The sequence below is a fragment of the Myodes glareolus genome, chromosome 12 (genome assembly GCF_982192425.1).
Source record: "Myodes glareolus chromosome 12, mMyoGla1.1, whole genome shotgun sequence".
In the NCBI taxonomy this organism is placed as follows: Eukaryota; Metazoa; Chordata; class Mammalia; order Rodentia; family Cricetidae; genus Myodes; species Myodes glareolus.
In genome coordinates this window covers 80033903-80051619 of record NC_142037.1, presented here as the reverse complement: position 1 = coordinate 80051619, position 17717 = coordinate 80033903, and the positions used below count along the sequence as shown (strand labels likewise).

General features: G+C 43.8%; 1 protein-coding gene across 3 annotated transcripts in view; it reads left to right on the top strand.

Annotated features, from left to right (window-relative positions):
- Dzip1 (DAZ interacting zinc finger protein 1) overlaps nucleotides 1-17717 on the top strand; it is a 49481-nt gene that overhangs the window by 26544 nt on the left and 5220 nt on the right. For 2 of the 3 annotated variants that reach the window (XM_085698189.2, XM_085698191.2), the window contains 8 exons: nucleotides 1294-1350; nucleotides 5622-5684; nucleotides 8534-8670; nucleotides 11775-11937; nucleotides 12425-12554; nucleotides 13064-13117; nucleotides 15315-15508; nucleotides 17552-17682. In XM_085698189.2, coding sequence (XP_085554315.2) covers nucleotides 1294-1350; nucleotides 5622-5684; nucleotides 8534-8670; nucleotides 11775-11937; nucleotides 12425-12554; nucleotides 13064-13117; nucleotides 15315-15508; nucleotides 17552-17682 — 929 coding nt within the window. The remainder of the gene's footprint in view (nucleotides 1-1293; nucleotides 1351-5621; nucleotides 5685-8533; nucleotides 8671-11774; nucleotides 11938-12424; nucleotides 12555-13063; nucleotides 13118-15314; nucleotides 15509-17551; nucleotides 17683-17717) is intronic. The other variant, XM_085698190.2, reaches the window with a different exon arrangement.

Genomic DNA, 17717 nt, shown 5'->3' with positions numbered 1-17717 from the left:
GCTTCCGAGGCGCCCTGGGAGGTGATCAGTCCTAAGTCACGTCTTTCGGCTTTTTCAGGCTGGAGTAATATCTAGACCAGTTTTTTCTGTGTTTCCCCTGGAAAGGGATAGGCATTGAGAGAGCGACTGTTGGAAGCTACGTGGCGAGATGCTCTTGTAAAACTACACAGCTATGGTATAACTTCGCAAAGCCCGCTGCAGACGATCCAACAATGGATTGGCTGTGTTTCAATAAAAGTTTACAGGAACATCAGCAGGCTCAGTCATTTTCACAGGCTGTGGTTTGCAGAGCCTTGCTTGATCCAGATTGCACAAGGTGGAAATGAGCCCACAGGTCCTGTTTGCTGGTTTCCTAGTGATTTGTGGACAGTTATGAGTGGAATGTGTTTAGTATTTATCGTAAAAATAAGTAAGTGTACAGAGGTAATAAGGCAACGACCAATACATCTAAGGTAGAGAAAGAAATAGTGAATTAATAGGTAAGTTGTTTATTGGGAAGGGGGAAAAAACCTGTGTAATGAGACTCTCAAGATAGGAAGGACTCTCTGATAGGAATTGTGAAACCTTGGGAAAGAGGCTGAAGGATTTACCTGTCTAGAGAAATTAAAAATAGCATTTAGTATTGATTGAGTCAGTTTTCTTCTGCCTAAAGCTGTGCCTAAACTAATAATTCCTCCACATCTAGCCTCATGTTTGGGATATTTTTCAGAACTCATTCTTCCTAAATGGAAACAACATAAATGTCCATCCGATTGCAGTCGGTCGGGGTCTGGTTATCGCTGGAGTGTTGCCTGGCTGTAGAAATAGTGCTGATCCTGACAGATCACACAGTGAAAACACGCTACCTGACGGAAGCAAGAACATGGTGTATAGTTCTCTATGTGTGAAGTAGTCACAGACATACAAAAGACAGTGATTGTTCTAGCGGACAAAGAGGTGGGGAGAGAAGGAGCCATAATAGCCAAGGGGTATCGGCATTTGGGGAAGATTGATAAATGCACTAAGATTAGCTAGTGATTATGGTCACACAGCCCTGTGAGCATCCTAAAAGCTACACGTGTGTGCGACACACACACACACATACTTAAGAAGCTATTTCTAAAATCTGGGTGGTAGAGTATTTCACTAGCGTGCACAGGCTGTGGGTTTTATCCCGGGCACCTCAAAATAATAATTTAAAAATATCTTTAAAAAATAAAATAAAAGAAGCCAGGTGGATAGCATCTGTTGTTCGAGGCGTGTGCTGGGCCAGAGCGGCGAGGCCAGTGAGCCTTTCCTCTTGTTCTGTTTCAGGGAATGCCTCCGCCACACAGACTCTGGATGGTGCACCCAGCCTGACCATGGTACATGGTAGGTTTCAGCTACAGTCGATGTTTCGGGTGCGGTTCTCAGCCTGAGTTAGATAATCATTAACTCAGATTCCAGCAGGGTGCAATTCTGTAAAGCAGGAAACCCCTTAGTCACTACGAAGCGGTTGGGAAAATGTCTGTCCTCAACAGCATACATGACTGAAGTCTGAACATGCCGCCCTGGCCGCAGAACATGCGCGCCTGTCTGAGTGTCCTTGGGCCCAGTGGTTCTAACTTCTCTACTTCGTTTCTTTATGATCTTTGCGGGAAGCGGTAGGCCCGAGGAAGATCAGCCAGCCAGCCATGCCACAGGGCATTTCTGCTTGTTTTTGTAACTTTCAGTGTGGTGGCAGGTCACCTTTTTTAAACAAACAATCTCAATGATTGGTCAGGAAGACGTAGAAAAAAAGGCAGAAACCAAAGGCAGAAAACCGGACAGAGTGTCGGGGATGAAATCCCTGCCAGCCCTTGTCCCTCAGACAGGACAGCGGGCGCGGAGTGTCATAATCACGCTGGGGTAGGTGGAAAACTATTTCCATCCAGATATCTCTCCTTACTGAGCTGTTCCTTCATGTTTATTCTCTGCTCTTTGAGCTCTCCCATATGTTAGAGGAAACAGACATTCTCCACAGCTAACAAAACATGGCTGCTGTTACAAAGGAACCAGAGCAGGGGGACCGCTTTATTCCTGTCTGTCTACCAGTGGTTTAGATTCTAACGAGGACTGCCTTTCACCTTGGGTTTTGACCCTTCAAAGAACGGCTATAGGCTGAGTAGTTGCGGAGATGGCCCAGTAGATACAGCACTTGGCCACGTGAGTGCCGGGATTAGAGTTTGACTCCCCAGAACCCACGTCTGCAACCCCGGTGCTGCTGAGGCAAATGGCAGGTAGAAAGAAGGGAGTCCCCGGAAGCTCCCCAGCAGCCCAGCACGCAAAGCAGTAAGTGCTGTGGAAGGCCAGGCCTGAAACTCACATTCCTCTGACATCATATGTGTGCCATTGCGCTCTCACACCCACACTGACACACGCGGACACACCCATGCACATGCACATCGTACACACACACACACACAAATAAAAAAAGACGGTGATTATAGAGATAGCTGTGGAGATACAGAAGGTGTCTTAGTAGCGTATACAGACACATACATACGCATGCATACATGCATACACATGCGCTTACATTATACAGACACATACATACTCACGCATGAATACACATGCGCTTACAGCATACAGACACATACATACTCACACATGATTACACATGCGCTTACAGGGAATTGAACCTGGGTCCACTGGAATGACAGTTAATATCTCAGTCATCTTTCCAGCCTTAATTTAAGTGTTTAACAAGTCACACAGTGGCCAGGTCAGTCTCTTGGCCAAGGGCCACACACTTAGGAGGAACCATGCTAACACAACAGATGAAATGACTGACTCCTCCTGGGGTCTCGCCTCAGCCTCGCTCAACCAGCTGTTGCTAACGGGCTTTCCCTCCTGACTGCAGCTTCTTACTCCAGATAGGGTAAGAAAACGTCTGAAGAAAAGACTGTTTATAAAGAACAGGGATTTATAAGACAAATTAAACATGAGCCTTTTCTATCAAATGCTAGAAAACTTAGGCTTATGACAAGGAATTCAAATCTTTTTATCGCCCCCGCCTTGTAAGACTTTGATATGCAAATATTTTACTCTGTCCCCCCACCAATAAAATCTTATACGCACAAAGATGCTGTTGCATTCTGGGATTGAAGTGGCTGACCGCTTCTCTCTTCAGGACCTCATTTCACACCATTTCTTTGAAGACTTGCCAATCAAACAAAACTGTGTGGTGTGACCCCAGCCAGTGGAGAAAAAGACTGCCACCTGAGTTAGAATAAAACCGAGTGCTCTTCCTGTCTGTGTTTGCTCTTCTGAATCAGCCTCTTGGTAGAGTCGAGTTTTGTGTTGCCCACATACTAAACATACCTACATTACACATGTCCATAGATATTTTTCTTGTACTGTTAAGACTAAGACAACTTTGTGCAAGTTGAATGTACATTTTATCTATTATTAGTCTCAAGGAGAAAAAGATCCTGAGTGTTTTAAATTCCCATAGATAATAAAATTCAGCATGTAGGTTTCAGATTGTGACTGAATACGTCCCTCACAACCAGCCATGGACTAAAGGGTTGCTGTTACAGGCCAGCATGCCCAGATGTCAAGATTTATGAAGACCAAAAGTCTAATTTAGTTCCGTCATGAACTTCAGCTTATTCTTTATTTGTTTTTAAGTAGAGTCTCCTGTGTAGCCTATAACTTTCTCTATAGACCAGGCTGGCCCTAGACTTACAGTGGTCCTTTTGATTCTGCACCCAGGTGTTGGATTTTCAGACCTATACCAACACACCTAGCTCAACAAAAACAAAAACATTGATATACTTCATCTATATAGTATATATATATATATATATATATATGTAAATTTATTCATACAGCCATACATCCATCCAAATTAGTGTGCTAGAAGTGCCCATTAAATAAAAGGCAGACTTTCCACATAGGTGCTAGATGTGTAACAACTCAGATCCACGCCTAGCTGCCTGGTGAGCACTCAGTAACTGTTGGCCCACTGCCAATGTGTTGTGTGACAAACTTCTCAAACATGTCTACTCACCCCATAAAGGGAGTCCACAGCAGATCCAAGTACAGATACCACCAAACTCAAACTTGGGGAACCGATGAGTTTTATTGGAGTTAATTACAGGAATATGGGGGAGGGGTTACTTAGAGGAGCAGAAATGACTCAGACAACTGCATCTCCACGGGCTACCCCATCATGGGTGACAGCTGACAAAGCTGGGGACCTGGAGCACAGGACACAGTCTGCAGGCGGCTCATCAGGTTGGAGAGTGTCCTTTCTAAGTGACTCTGCTCTAAGCGTCTTCTGGGAAGCTCTGCTGGTGTTCGCTTCTGGTCTCAGCGTGGTCTTTGCTTAACTCTATCTGAGAGGGACTCTCAGCTTTGGTTGCTTACTCTGACAGGGAGGGGGCCAGTGAGTCTGCTCAGCTTTAGGGACTTCCTGAAGCTATTTTAGTGGTTTACCTTGGGCTTAAGGAGCTTCCTGCAGGATACAATGTTTCAATCTTGGAAGAAAGTTACACAACACCATTCTGGAGGCTAAGATAGAATGCAATGGCTTTCACCACCAAGGTCAAAGTGTCAAGTGAAAAAGTCCTCTCTGGAGTCTGAGCTGCAGATGGGTGAGCCTTGAGCCCTGTAAGCCAGTGTTGATGGTTGCGTGTTGCCCCAGGCCTAAATCCTGAATGCCATCACTGTACCTTCTCCGTGCAGCATTTTCCTTCTTTCCCAGGATGGGGCTTGGTTTGATTGCTCTCCTGGCAGATTCCTCTGTGCAGGTGGATGGCAGGTCCCTGGTAACAGTCACCCCGAGATGTCATTTCCTAGTCTCCTGCTAGGTTCTGGGGTAAAGTCCAGTTCTCTTCTTCTCTAGTCTGCAGCCTCACCTGGGCTCTCCAGGACAGGACAGGGGTTTGGGGACGTGGATATCTTTATGAATGGGTCTCCTCATTGCCGCTTCCCTTTCTCACACACATGGTTTGCTAGTTGTCCATCTTGGTGCACTGCTAGCCAACCGTTCAGAGGATTGACAGGTGTCCGGGCATGGGTGTGAGCTATCTGAGTCTAATACATCCCTCTCAGAAGGTCTGGCTTCTGTTTTATTTGGGATACTCTATTTCTGGTATTCTGTTTTAGATAGATGTCTCATTGAGAAGGATTTTTGGAATAGTACCCCATGTGTCAGGCAAGAGATTAATGGATGAGAAGTTTTTAACTTACATACTTAAAATATATATTTTTAAAATGATATTTGAAGTCAGTGGGAAACACCTGGAAACTGAAGAGTTCCTGAAGAACAAATTGCAGCTGCCTCATGCTTACAATTCAGTCCTTTAGGAGGTGGAACCAAGGTCAAGGTTCAAGGTCATTGTTTGCTACACAGAGAGTTCAAGGCTAGCCTTAACTACAGAAGACCCTATCTTTAATAAATAAGTAATAAATAAAATCAAAAGTGATTCCCTCAGTATTATCCCAGTAGGTCTTTGTTATTCTCACAAAATATATTTATGGACATGTATGTATGTACAGTAGTTTGCATCTACATATATATGTATATAAACATTTATATGCAAACAAACAAACCTATATATTTAAAATAAGGAAACAAACCTATTTGTGTTATTCCGTTCTCTCCTCGTGAGCAGAGCAGGCGTTTCCGTCGCACGTACTGGAACCCATAGAAGAGCTTTCGTCAGAGGAGGAAAAAGGTAACATTACCAGCGTCACGTATTTACTCCGTTCTGGACCTTCAGAGTCCAAGTTCATGCTTCATGGCACGCCATACGGAAAACAGGAGAGGCTTTTAGCTTTTCACTGCAGTTTCGGCTGATAGGACACACAGCACCCGGTTATCTTGTTCCCCTAATGCTCCTGTATCCCCCGCTTTGTTAAGTTTTTCTGCAAATAAGTTAATAAGGAAGTTCCTATGTCGGGAAACTTCACAGCAAAAATCCTTTATTTCAGTACAGATATTCCTACCAGACGGCAAAGCGGCACACGTATTGTGCACCAGATGGTGTGAGACTATTTGTGTCAGAGTGGTTTCTCACAGCATTGGGCTCAAATGAATGAGTAAAGGGTCCGTTTCCAAATCACTGTGTTTTCCAGTGCTGGGGATCGAACTCAGGACCTTGCGCACACTCAGCAAGGGTTCTACCTGGGAGCCATAGATCCCGCCCTCAAATTGCTCTCAGTGTCAAAAAGGAATACAGGATCTAAGCACTGGGTATAAAATAGAGAAAAATAATACCCCATGGTGGAGTGTGGGAGCTGCCATAGTGGAACTGATAAATGGTTATTGCTAACGTATTTCATTTGGCATTTCTAAACATTGCTTTTTAATTGATTTTTGTTATGTGCATTGGTGTTTTGCCTGCATGTATGTCAGTGTGAAGCTGTTGGATCCCCAGGAGCTGGAGTTACAGACAACTGTGAGCTGGATCCTCTAGCAGAGCGGCCAGTGCTCTTAGCAGCTGAGCCAACACTCCAGCTCCAATCATCACTTCTGAGGGGGGAAGCTAGTTGGTAATAAACGCAAGGGCTCCATTATTAGCCATTTCTGTCAGGAAGGGAGGTTAAAATATGTATTTCAATCGACAAACTTTTGTGGTTATGCGTGTTATTAGCGCAGGGTTTGCAGAGGCCAGAAGAAGGCATTAGATTCCCTTCAAGGGAGGGAGCATCTGAAGGGGTGATAGCTGCCTGACATGGGTGCTGGGAACTGAACTTAGAACCTTTGGAAGAGCGATGCACGCTTGTAACTACTGAGCCATCTCTTTAGCCGTGGCATGTAAAATTTTAATAGTTGTTATAACTCCTGTGTAATAGGATTTACCATTTCTTTCTTATTTTAACAAAGCTACAAATTGGAAATTGACAGTTCATAACATCTACATGATAGATATTTTCAAGTCCTGTTGTTTCTATGTTAATCATTGACATTTTTAAAGAACACATTTTTAGTGAGGTTTATTTTCATTTGTCTTTCCAGGTTGTCCCTCCACTTTTTATTTGCTAGTTCAACATGACTTCAAGGGCCTCTTTTTTTTTTCCCCCTGAGCCCTACACTGGCCAACAAGACAGCAAAGCCAGTGATATAGAATATGTTTTGATTAATTGATACCAGCTCTTAGGACAGATTTTTTTGTTGTTATTGTTTGGTTAAGTGGTTAGATTTTTGTTTTCTTTTGACAGGTTTTGCTTTTCTCTTTGTGTGTATGTGCGTGGTTGCAGAATTTGCTGAAGCGTTAGCAGTCACTCAGCTTCATGGATGCAGAGAGTATAAGATTAAGACGACCTCTGACTTTTAATGACATGACCATATATGTTCTGATATTTGCAGCTGAACAAGCCAGAAGAGCAAAGTATTAAAACTATATCTTCATGCAGGATTTTTTCCCTATTTGATATGCAAACTAATTTGGCTAATTTTGGTTTTAGTACAGTTTAATTCATAAATGAACATTTTGGCTCGTGCTTCCAATCCTAGCATTTCCTCACTGTGACTTTGAGGCCAGTGTGGGCTAGAGTGAGACCCTGTCTCAAAACAAACAAATGAAACTCCCCCCCCCCCACACACACAACCCTTCGTTGTTTTAAATATGATTTAGTATTGGGATCATACAGCTATCTGGAGAACGTGTTAGGCAAATGGCATTTTGTCTAATAATCTCCCGCAAATCCAGGTGGCAGCTGCTGACAGTACCGTCCACTAAGGCCAGAGAGTGGTTGGGGGAGGGGCTCCCTGCAGCCAGTCAGAAAGGGGGATACATACCTTGCTGGTTTACAACACTTGTCCAGTCCTTTCGAATGAAATGAACCTGCCAGGATATGGGATCTCAGAATGATAGGCTGTTTGCCAGACTTGTATCAGATCTGGCTTTGGACAGTATGCCAGCTACTGGGTCTCTTGAGTTGGCTCTTAAGCTGCCTTGGGCAGACTGGCCTTCACTGTGAAACGTACTATTCGGATCCTGTTCCAAACTCTCTTGAACTAGACTTTTTTTTTTTTTTTAAAGTAGGCAGTAAACGTAGACCAGGGTGAGCCGAGGCTGTTTTATTGATTTGTTTTTCATTGTTTGCTTTTTGTCTTGTTTTAATTATAGGTTGTTAACCTCTTTGCAGTTTTGATAAAGACTTTGAAGGGGAGAATAATCACAAGTTTTATGTGTACTTAGCATGTACTAAATTTATCTTCTTAAAACTTAAATAAAATTTAAATAAATTAGACATTTTATCTTCATAAGATAAATTCTAACTAGGCTTAGAAATGAACTTTTGGGGAAATATTCCCATTGATTAAACATTAAAAAATATATGACTATTTCTTAGGTTGGTTAATTATGATTTGGGTAAACAATCAGTAGTCTTAGAAGTCACTAAGTACTGAGGCAGACAGTTTTAAACACTAAGATCCTTACGGTTATAAAATATCCAAAACCTTAAAATCTTTACAGATGTTTACTTTCTAACTTAAAGTTGTATGCTGTCATTTCCCACTTCGAATAAGTTTGTATAATTCTCTTTACACCTACTTTTTACTGATACCTTGATTCAGGACGAGAAAATGACCAGAAATCAAGTAAGAAGACACATCTAAGGAAAACTTGGAAGAGCAACCTCTCCTCAAAGGGGCTGAGGACAAACTTGGAGAAGGAGCTGGGGAAGAAGCTGAGGAACCTTGGGATTAACTCAGTACGTTAGTTCATGTTCTGAACATTTGCCTGTTCTGTCCCATTTCCCAAATCAGGACATGCGTGAAGAAGTGCAGAGCTGGAGCCTGCATGCTAAGACCCAGGTTAGCAGAGCTCCGGGTGGCGTGTCTACCTCAAGCCTTTCTAAGGCCTTAACAAATACAAACTTATTTACAAACGGGAATAAAACTTGGACTAAATGATGGTGTTACTTGTTTTGTGTAAAGATGAGGTGACTTGACTAGCTAGTAATGCCGGAACCTGAGCCTGAGTGGGTGCTCAGAGTGCATTGATATATTCTGAATAATGCATCCTGATGTTACCTCAAACCACTGCTCATTATGAAATCAGAACTTAGCAAATGATGAATGAATGTGCAGTTGAATTAGGTTCTATCTTGAAACCAGATTGAATAATATCAGTCCCACACCTTACATGTAAACCCTTTGTGCTTTTAAAATTATTTATTAGAACACACTAAGTGTATAAATCCTAACAATTTGATGAATTTATTTGTGTGCAGGTAAATACATGAGTGCTTGTGTAACTATATATGTATGAATGTATATGTGTATTGTATACAAATGCATATAAACATACACATGTGAACATATATGTGTAAGCTTGAATGTATATTATACACATATGAATGCTTATAAATGATAGATGGGTGTAGTGTGTGGATATGTATCAATACATGTGTACATAGCTGTATGTCACAGCTGTTTGTGTGTAGACATACGTGTGGATATAGCTGTGTATGTATGCATACATTTGTATAGAACCATATGTTCATACATGTACGTGTATATACATGTATTTGAGTAAACATATGGATACATTATGTATCTCCACATTTGTATGTTTATGTGTGTGCATTTATAGGCACGTGGATGTGTTTGCGTGAGAGCATTGTAACCACCACTCAGATGATAACGTTGGGCATTTCTAGTACCCTAGAAGGTCCCCTTACGTCCTCTTTGCCTCTGTCCCCAGCTACTCTCCAGCAAGACATGACAGGTGTTGTGACTGAGTCTCCTTGTTCTTGGGCCTCAGAAGTGGAAGCACATCAGTGCAGTATCCTGCATCTTGCCTTTGATGATGCTCTAGTCTGTGTGGTCCGTGTCTGTTTCATGCACCAGTGGTCTGTTCTTTAGTTACCTTACTGCAGCACTGAGTTGAATACTGTGCAGTTTTATCTCTCCTTGAAAATGGAAATGCCAGGTTTCCTTGTGAACTCTTGTAGCTACTCAGTTGTGAGCATGTGCTCTGGTGTGAGTAGAGAACATAAGTGTCCTTTTCCTGGAGGTATGTCTAGGAATGTCATTGCTGGGTCAAGTGACAGACATGTTTGTCCTCATAGCTGCTCCTGAATCATTTCCTTAAGTGTTCCAGTCCATACTCACCCTCAAGGGTTCAGTTGTTCTATGTCTTTAACCAAGTCTTAGTATTGCCGGTCTCTAATTTCTCAGACTCTTTGTGGGTTTTTAGCCACACTGGGCAGAGGGAACCAGACTCTCTAGTCTAGGTTTTCATATTTGCTGTCTCTATGGGTTTGGGGAGTTTTAATTTAATCAGAGCTTTATCTATGGTTTTTCTCCTAGTGTTTGGAGACACGTTTGTTTCCTGGTTTTGGGGTTGTGTGTGCGGTGGGTGTTTTCAGAATTAGAAAAGTTTAGCTTTATTTCCATTTGAATCAGCTGTCCTGATATCATTTCCTGTTCATTTGAAATAGTTCTTTTATTATGTAGAAACTCCATGTGTGCATTTGCATCTGCTTTGGACATTCAGTTACTTGGCCATATTTATTAATTAGTTAGTTAGTTAATTAGTTAGTTAGTTTTTTCAAGACAGGGTTCTCTGTGTAGCCCTGGCTGTCCTTGAACTCATTCTGTAGACCAGACTGGCCTCAAACTCAGAGATCTGCTTGCTTCTGCCTCCCAAGTGCTGGGATTAAAGGTGTGTACCACCACTGCCCGGCCATATTCATTCTTTATTCATTTGTTCATATCACACAGACTGACTTAGACCAGCCATGTATTCTTCTGTCTCCCATGGGCATGCTTTCCCTAGTCTAGCTGCCTGAAACATTTTGGTAATTCTTCCAGTTCTTGCTTTCTGTTGAACTTTATAAAAACCCTCCTAGTTCCAGATGAACCATCTCTGGAACCCTGTGGAAAACTGTTGGAAATGCTGTGTGTTAATTAGGAAGGCTGACAGCTGTATGACATTAGATCCTTCCACCCACTACAGGGTGTAGGAAGGCGGACATTAAGCTGGGTCACAGAAATAGGGGAAGTCTTTGACCCTCTGGAGCGATAGACAGAAGTCGGGCAGATCAGGTGAATGACAGGGGACAGGAAACTTGGACCTGGCACTTATCTGACCGAAATGTCTCTCCTGGGCAACCACGTGAGGTAGCAAGGCCACTGCTGGGGTGGGGAACTCAGAAGAAAGGGAAAAGTCGGGGAGAAGGGGGTGAAGGTGGGAGATGAGTTACTTAACACTAACGTTAAGTAACTGACGTTTAAGCACCTTTTTCTGACGAGATTCCCGCCAGACCCAGAGTTCCACGGGTCTCCCCTTTGATTACTCTAGTTCCCGTCCCTGAGGGGCTGACTGCTCAGCTGTCCAGGCCGGCATTCAGGCTTCTCTTGTGGTCGCATCAGCCTGTGGGACATGCTTTGGCTCTCTCTGTCCTAGGGTCCTGTCTTCCTCCCAAGGTATCCCCAGTGCCCAGCCATCTGGAAACTGCTTCTTATTCCCAATTGTCCGTCTCCACCTTCACAGGAGCATAGCTCAGCCTCCCCTGGAGGTCAGGGCCTCTGGCGGGCTCTCTCTCAGAATTCCTCTAGTCTTGCTCGTCTGCCACTGATCACACAGCATTGCACTGGTGAGCCAGTCATAAACAGGCACACCCGGACTGCAAGGTCCTTGTGGATCCGGAAGGGTTCGTTATACGTTGGAGCATCCTCATCCCCTACCTTAATGACCCTGAAATGACCCTGGGGCCCAGAAGAACAGAGTTAATGCCAGCACATGTCTACAAATGAAAAGCATCCAAGGATAATGATCACAGATTGACACGCTATCTTATTCCTTCAGGACATCCACGGCATTCCCTGCGAGATCTTGACCAGGTCTCTGAAAGCCATGCAGTCAGCCAGACATGATCTAGCAAAACAAATGCCCGACATACAGCAAATTCGAGAATCCCTCGAGCATCAGCTGACCTGTAAAATCGAGGAGAAGGTGTCGCTATCTTCAGGTAAGCCTGCTGCTACCACCTGGCGCTTCACTGCTACAAACGGGAGCTAAATTCTAACAACCTTTTTATAATTTTAAATATTTGCAAACTTTGGCACTAACAACTTCCTTACTGTCTGTACTTAAAATGCTGGGCCTTGGGTTATACTTTTATCTTGAAAGAAGCCCTGACACCTACTTTGGGGTGGATAATTTCCCTATAATCCTAGCACTCAGGAGATAAGGGCAGGTGGACCAGAACTTTAGAGTCCTTCTTAGTTATATAGCATATTCGATTCCAACCGGGGTTAAAAGAGATTCTCCCAGAAAAAGAAAAAAAAAATCCAAGAACAAATAAACAATAATAACGAAGCCCTAAGTCTGGATCCCAATCTGAGAAGCAGGCTTGTTCTCTCCAGTGACACCGTGGATAACATCGTGTTATTTACTTTGGCTTTTCACTTTACCACAGAGGCGATGGAGACTCATGAACGATGCTTCTCTTCCAGATAGGTTCAATGTCCCTCTCATGACCACATTGCCAGCTGAAAAAGTCTCCAAAGCCTCCCAGCTTCCCCCGCAAGGCAGACCATTGATCAGACAGAGGACCGTGTTTACCGATAAGGTGGCTGTCCCAAAGTGAGTATTTTCAACTATATATATGATTGTTTGTCTTATCCAACTGAAGTTGCAATAATAATACATCATGGACTGTGTCCCTGAAACAAGAGAAATTTATTTTGGAGGCTGGAAGTTCAGAATCAGGGTGTCAAAGTGACATACCTCCTCCAAGAAGGCCACGCCTCCTAATCTTCCTAGACAGGTCCAGTGGGGACCAAGCACTCAAACATTTGAGCTCATGGGGGCCATTTCATTCAGATCATCACAGGTAGTAATCCCATTATGGGGACCCAATCCTTTGACTCCATTTATTCCAGTAGTTTCCAAAGCCCCGCCTCCAGATGTCACCACACTCCAGGTCTGGTGGGCTACAGATATGAATCCGTAGTGGTGAACCCCATCCACAACTCCTGTGTAGTCTCGGATTGGTAACCAGACTTTTGTGGTTTCCATAGACATATGTGTTGGCAATATTATTTACTTACATGCTTTTTTTTGGTCTTCCTCTAATTTTTTTTTTATTTTAGATTTAAGAAAAGTGCCAAAGAAAATCATTTTCTCAGAAAGTTTTCATCTACCAAGTGAGTACTGAGCGAGGTTCTGGGGTTGTCGGGGATGGATGGATATAAAGTTTCTGAGCATTCCTCTCGTGATAAAGTGGGGGTTCACTGCGATTAAGTGAAGCCATGGTGGTTATTCATCAGGATTACTGACCCAGGCCTTCATGGTGTATTATTTGTGACACATCATCTTCAGCTGCCCTGTCACTCAGTTCACCACCACATCATGGCCTCCATGGAGTAAAAGGACCACCCTGAGTCGGTCTATACAGCGTTCCCCAGTGTAATTCTTAACAGGCACATTTAAATAGAACAGACGACGTTTCAGTGGCTGGATCCATGATCACATAGGGCTCAGGGCCATTTCTGTATTCTGACTCCTTGTAATGGCAATACCAACTCTAGCCTGCCGTCTGCTGGGGTCCCTAAGATGATAAGAATCTTTGCCCAATCACTCAGCAGCTGATATTCATCAAGTGCTCTTTTTGAATCTAATTTTTAAAAAAATTCTGTAATATGTGACACCTTTTTGTTTCCAGAAGAATACTTTTCTTTTTTGGTGCTGGTTTGTTTTGTAGACGAGATCTTACTATGTAGCTCTGGCTGGCCTGGACCTCTCTCCAACTACGCTGGCCTTGAAGTCACAGATATGCTCCTGCCCCAGCCTAATTACTGGGATTTCAGCATGGGCTACCTACCGTACCTGGCTTAGCATCATTTTGCAAATTAAATGAGAACGTATAAAAGGATCTTGGCACTTGTGGGCACTCAATAAATGACTGATGTGTTTCTGTTATTAGTTCTGGATGATACTCATTTTCTCTTGTTGAATGTCATCATCTTTGCCCAACGTCTGGAATTGTCACCACCATAAAGTCTCTTCTCTGGGGCATCATAAAACAGACAAACAATGGTTCATCTTTTCATGAATATAACCTCATAGTAGAACTTTGTCTCGTGGGGTGTATACGACTGACCCAGTGTGCACAGGCAGATGTGATGCGTGGAATTCAGGCTTTCTACTCGTGTCTTTCAAACAGACAAATCCTATTCTGAATTCAGGACGGCAAGCCGTGGGTCAGAAGTAATGGAATTTTAAATGGTAGTGTAGTTTGAGTGTGGAGATGATTTCTGCCGACTGAGAAGTTTTTCCTTCAGCATTTAAGAGCTAAGCATACTGAGACGGTTTACATCTGGGCTCAGGGGACTTCAATCCATTTTAACAATTCTGTGTCAGGGTCAGCAGATCTGGGGCTGGAGTGACCCCCTCGGTGTTACACAAGGTTCTGGCTTCACTGCCTCCTTGTCTGTGGGTCCAGCAGGGTTCCCTTTGTTGTGCTTTCTGGGTGTTACCTGAGGAGGTCTGTATCACTCCAAAAGGTAACCACATGGAATCACTGTGGAGGATTCTCGAGAAGCTAAAAATAGAAGTTTCATAGGACCCAGCTGTCCCACTTTTAGGCACATACCCAAAGGACTCCAAGTTCCACACAGAGAGATATCCATATACATGTCTACATAGCCAGGAAATGTCCATCAAGAGATAAGAAATATGTTGTATGTGTACACAATGCCAATTTATTGAGGAAAAAGGTTAGAAAAGGAAATTTAAGCAAAATATTCCATACTCAGAAAGACAAATATTGGGTATTTTCTCTCAAATATAGATCCTGGGTTTTAACTTTTATGTATGTGTATGTGTGTTTTGGGGGGGTGGGGGTTGCTGTATCACTCATAAAACTAGAGAAGAGACATCCATTAATGGGGAAAGAGGTATTAAGGAATATTGGGAAGGGAAAAAAGAGAAACAAAAAGAGGGGAACAGAATATATGTGATATGGAAGGGATGTAGTGCAGGAAGGGGGAGCAGGAGATTGGGGGAGAGGAAGGGGAGGAGGAGCAGGAGGTTGGGGAGAGGAAGGGGGAGCAGGAGATTGCGGGAGAGGAGGGGAGGAGGAGAAGACTGAGAGTGAGGCAGGAGAGGAGCAGGGGGTTGGGGAAGAGGAGGGGGGAGCAGGAGGTTGAGGGAGAGGAGGGGAGAACAAAACAAAATATGTATGAAAATTCAGAATAAAGCCAATTGTATGCTAATTAAAAGAACTGATTTATAAAAAGATAAAAAAGGCACACCTGGTGGTAAATTCTGAAATGAGGAATCACCACCCCATGTTGGTTCTGACGGCACCCCACACCCCCATTTTTGTTCTGACTTATACAGGACACCGCCCTTCAGCTCTGAGGAGGAGCTGGATGAAGAGGACTTCATCCCGGCATACATGTCCCCAGACTTATTTACCCTCCAGCCGTCTAAGAGTAATCTGAGCAACTTTGGGAAGAGTTCTGTCAAAAGTGATACTGACTGGACAGAGGGAAGCGAGATGGAGGACTCAGATGTTTCCCCGAAGCCCACGGGTGAGCCTTGATCTCTGAAAACCCCCGTTCAAGTGTACTTAGGACAGTGGTCCCCGCCCAGGGGCAGCACGGTGTGTGAGGACTGTGGGGCTCGTCCCAACGGCAGCGCTGGAGAGCCACCCATCTTCAAGTAGACAGGGAAGAGCCAGTTGAGGACGCCTGGGTGTGTGGCTCTCCTACAGCCGATTGAATAAAGTGCCCTAAGCTGAGTGACTTGAACAACAGAAATTTGCTGTGTCCATATCCTGTAGGCTGGATGAATAAACTCAAGGTGTTGGCAAGGTTCTTTCCTAAAGAGAACCACAGGGAAGGTGTATTCTGTTTCTCTGGGGTGGCTGTTCTCCCTGGCAAACTTTGTATCATCTTCCACTGTGAGTTCCTTTCAGTCCTGGTTTCTAGGTTTTTGTTTTGTTTTGTTTTTTTGATTTTCAAGTTTGGGTTTCTCTGTAGCTTTGGTGCCTGTCCTGGAACTTCAGCTCTTGTTGACCAGGCTGGCCTTGAACTCACAGAGCTCTGCCTGCCTCTGCCTCCTGAATGCTGGAATTAAAGGTGTGCGCCACCACCACCTGCCTCCTGGTTTCTAGTTTTAATAAGGACTGTTCACATAGATCATGGACCACTCTTTAAATTGTATGTGTGGTGCATGTACGTGTGTGTGTGTGTGTGTGTGTGTGTGTGTGTGTGTGTTGTGCATGTACATGTGTGTGTACAGTGTACGCACATGTGTGTGGTGCATTATGTATGTGCATATATGCATGTATGTGTGTAGTTGCACACATACACATGTGTACACATATGAAGGACAGAAGTCAGTGTTGGGTATCTTTATTTTCTTTTTTTGAGACAGTGTCTGTTACATACCCAGAGCTCCCTGATTTGACCAGGCCAGCAGGCTGTCTAGCTCCAGGAATGTTCGTGTCTCCACCTCCCCCGGCACTGTGATTACACACACGTGCCAGAATACCCGGATCTTTTGTGGGTGCTGGGATGGAACTCAGGTCCCCATGCTTGTGTGCAGGCATTTTACTGCCTAAGTCATCTGCCTGGCCCGTGGGACCACTCTCAATGACCTCACTCTAACTTAACGGCCGCTTCACTTCCAACGAAGATTACATTCTGAACTGAGCGCCTCAGCATGTGAATCCCAAAATAACGCACTATTTTCTACATATGCCGTGCACTGCGCCCCCATGTCTGCACTCTGTGCGCTAGAACCCAGATCGCGAGCTTCGGACAAGGGGCAGGAGGTTGAGAATACACACGCAGAGACAAACCGACATACACAGAGACAGACCGAAACACGGACCTCCAAACGCTGGTTCAGAAAGCCCCCTTTATTGACACCATGTAGGCTTAAATACCCTGCTGTCAATGGCCAACAGGTGATAATCCCATCCTCTGATCCTCTAAACTAGGCACAGCTTCTAGTGACTTTAATTAGAAGGTTCTAGGAGGGAAGAGCAGCTGAAGGCCAGAACTCATTAGTCCCAACATCCAGCTGAAGGCCAGGACTCATTAATCTCAATATACATACCCATTAAATAGCATATATTTATTTGAATGAAACAGTCCACTGTTGTTTTGAGTGAAAACTTTGTAGCTTCATGCCTGGGCAAATAAAATTTTCTTCTCTTAAGGGAATTATAAGTATTTAGTTTTAATTTTTTAAAATTTTATGTGTTTGTATGTGTGTATACGTGTGTGCGTGCATGTGTGAGGCCACAAGAGGACATCAGATCCCCTGGAACTGGAGTTACAGGTGGTTATAAGCTTCATGATGTGAGTCCTGGGAACTGAACCTTATTGTCTGTAGGAAGAGTGGTGCTATTGACCCCTGAGCCGTCCGTCATCTCTCCAACCCTGTGTTCTTCCCAAACCCAAAATGCCTCGGTTAGTTTTATTTGAATGGTGAATTGTCATATGTACAGCTAAGACTCCTTCAGAGCTGACGGGGCGGCGGGGGGGGCGGGGGAGGGCTCTTGGAAGTGATGGTGATACCGTCTGTGGAAACCTTCTCTTGACTGTGTTCTGTTGCTCCTATAGGAACCTCTGTTAAGATACAAACTGAAAATGTTGAGAGCATGGTTTTACACCAAGGAAGTGGGAATAAACCAGTTACTGGAATGAATATTGCTGAGACGCTTATCAAAAAGGAAGAATTGCAAGAATTAAAGGTGAAACCACTCGCTAACTAGTTCATCTTCAGATG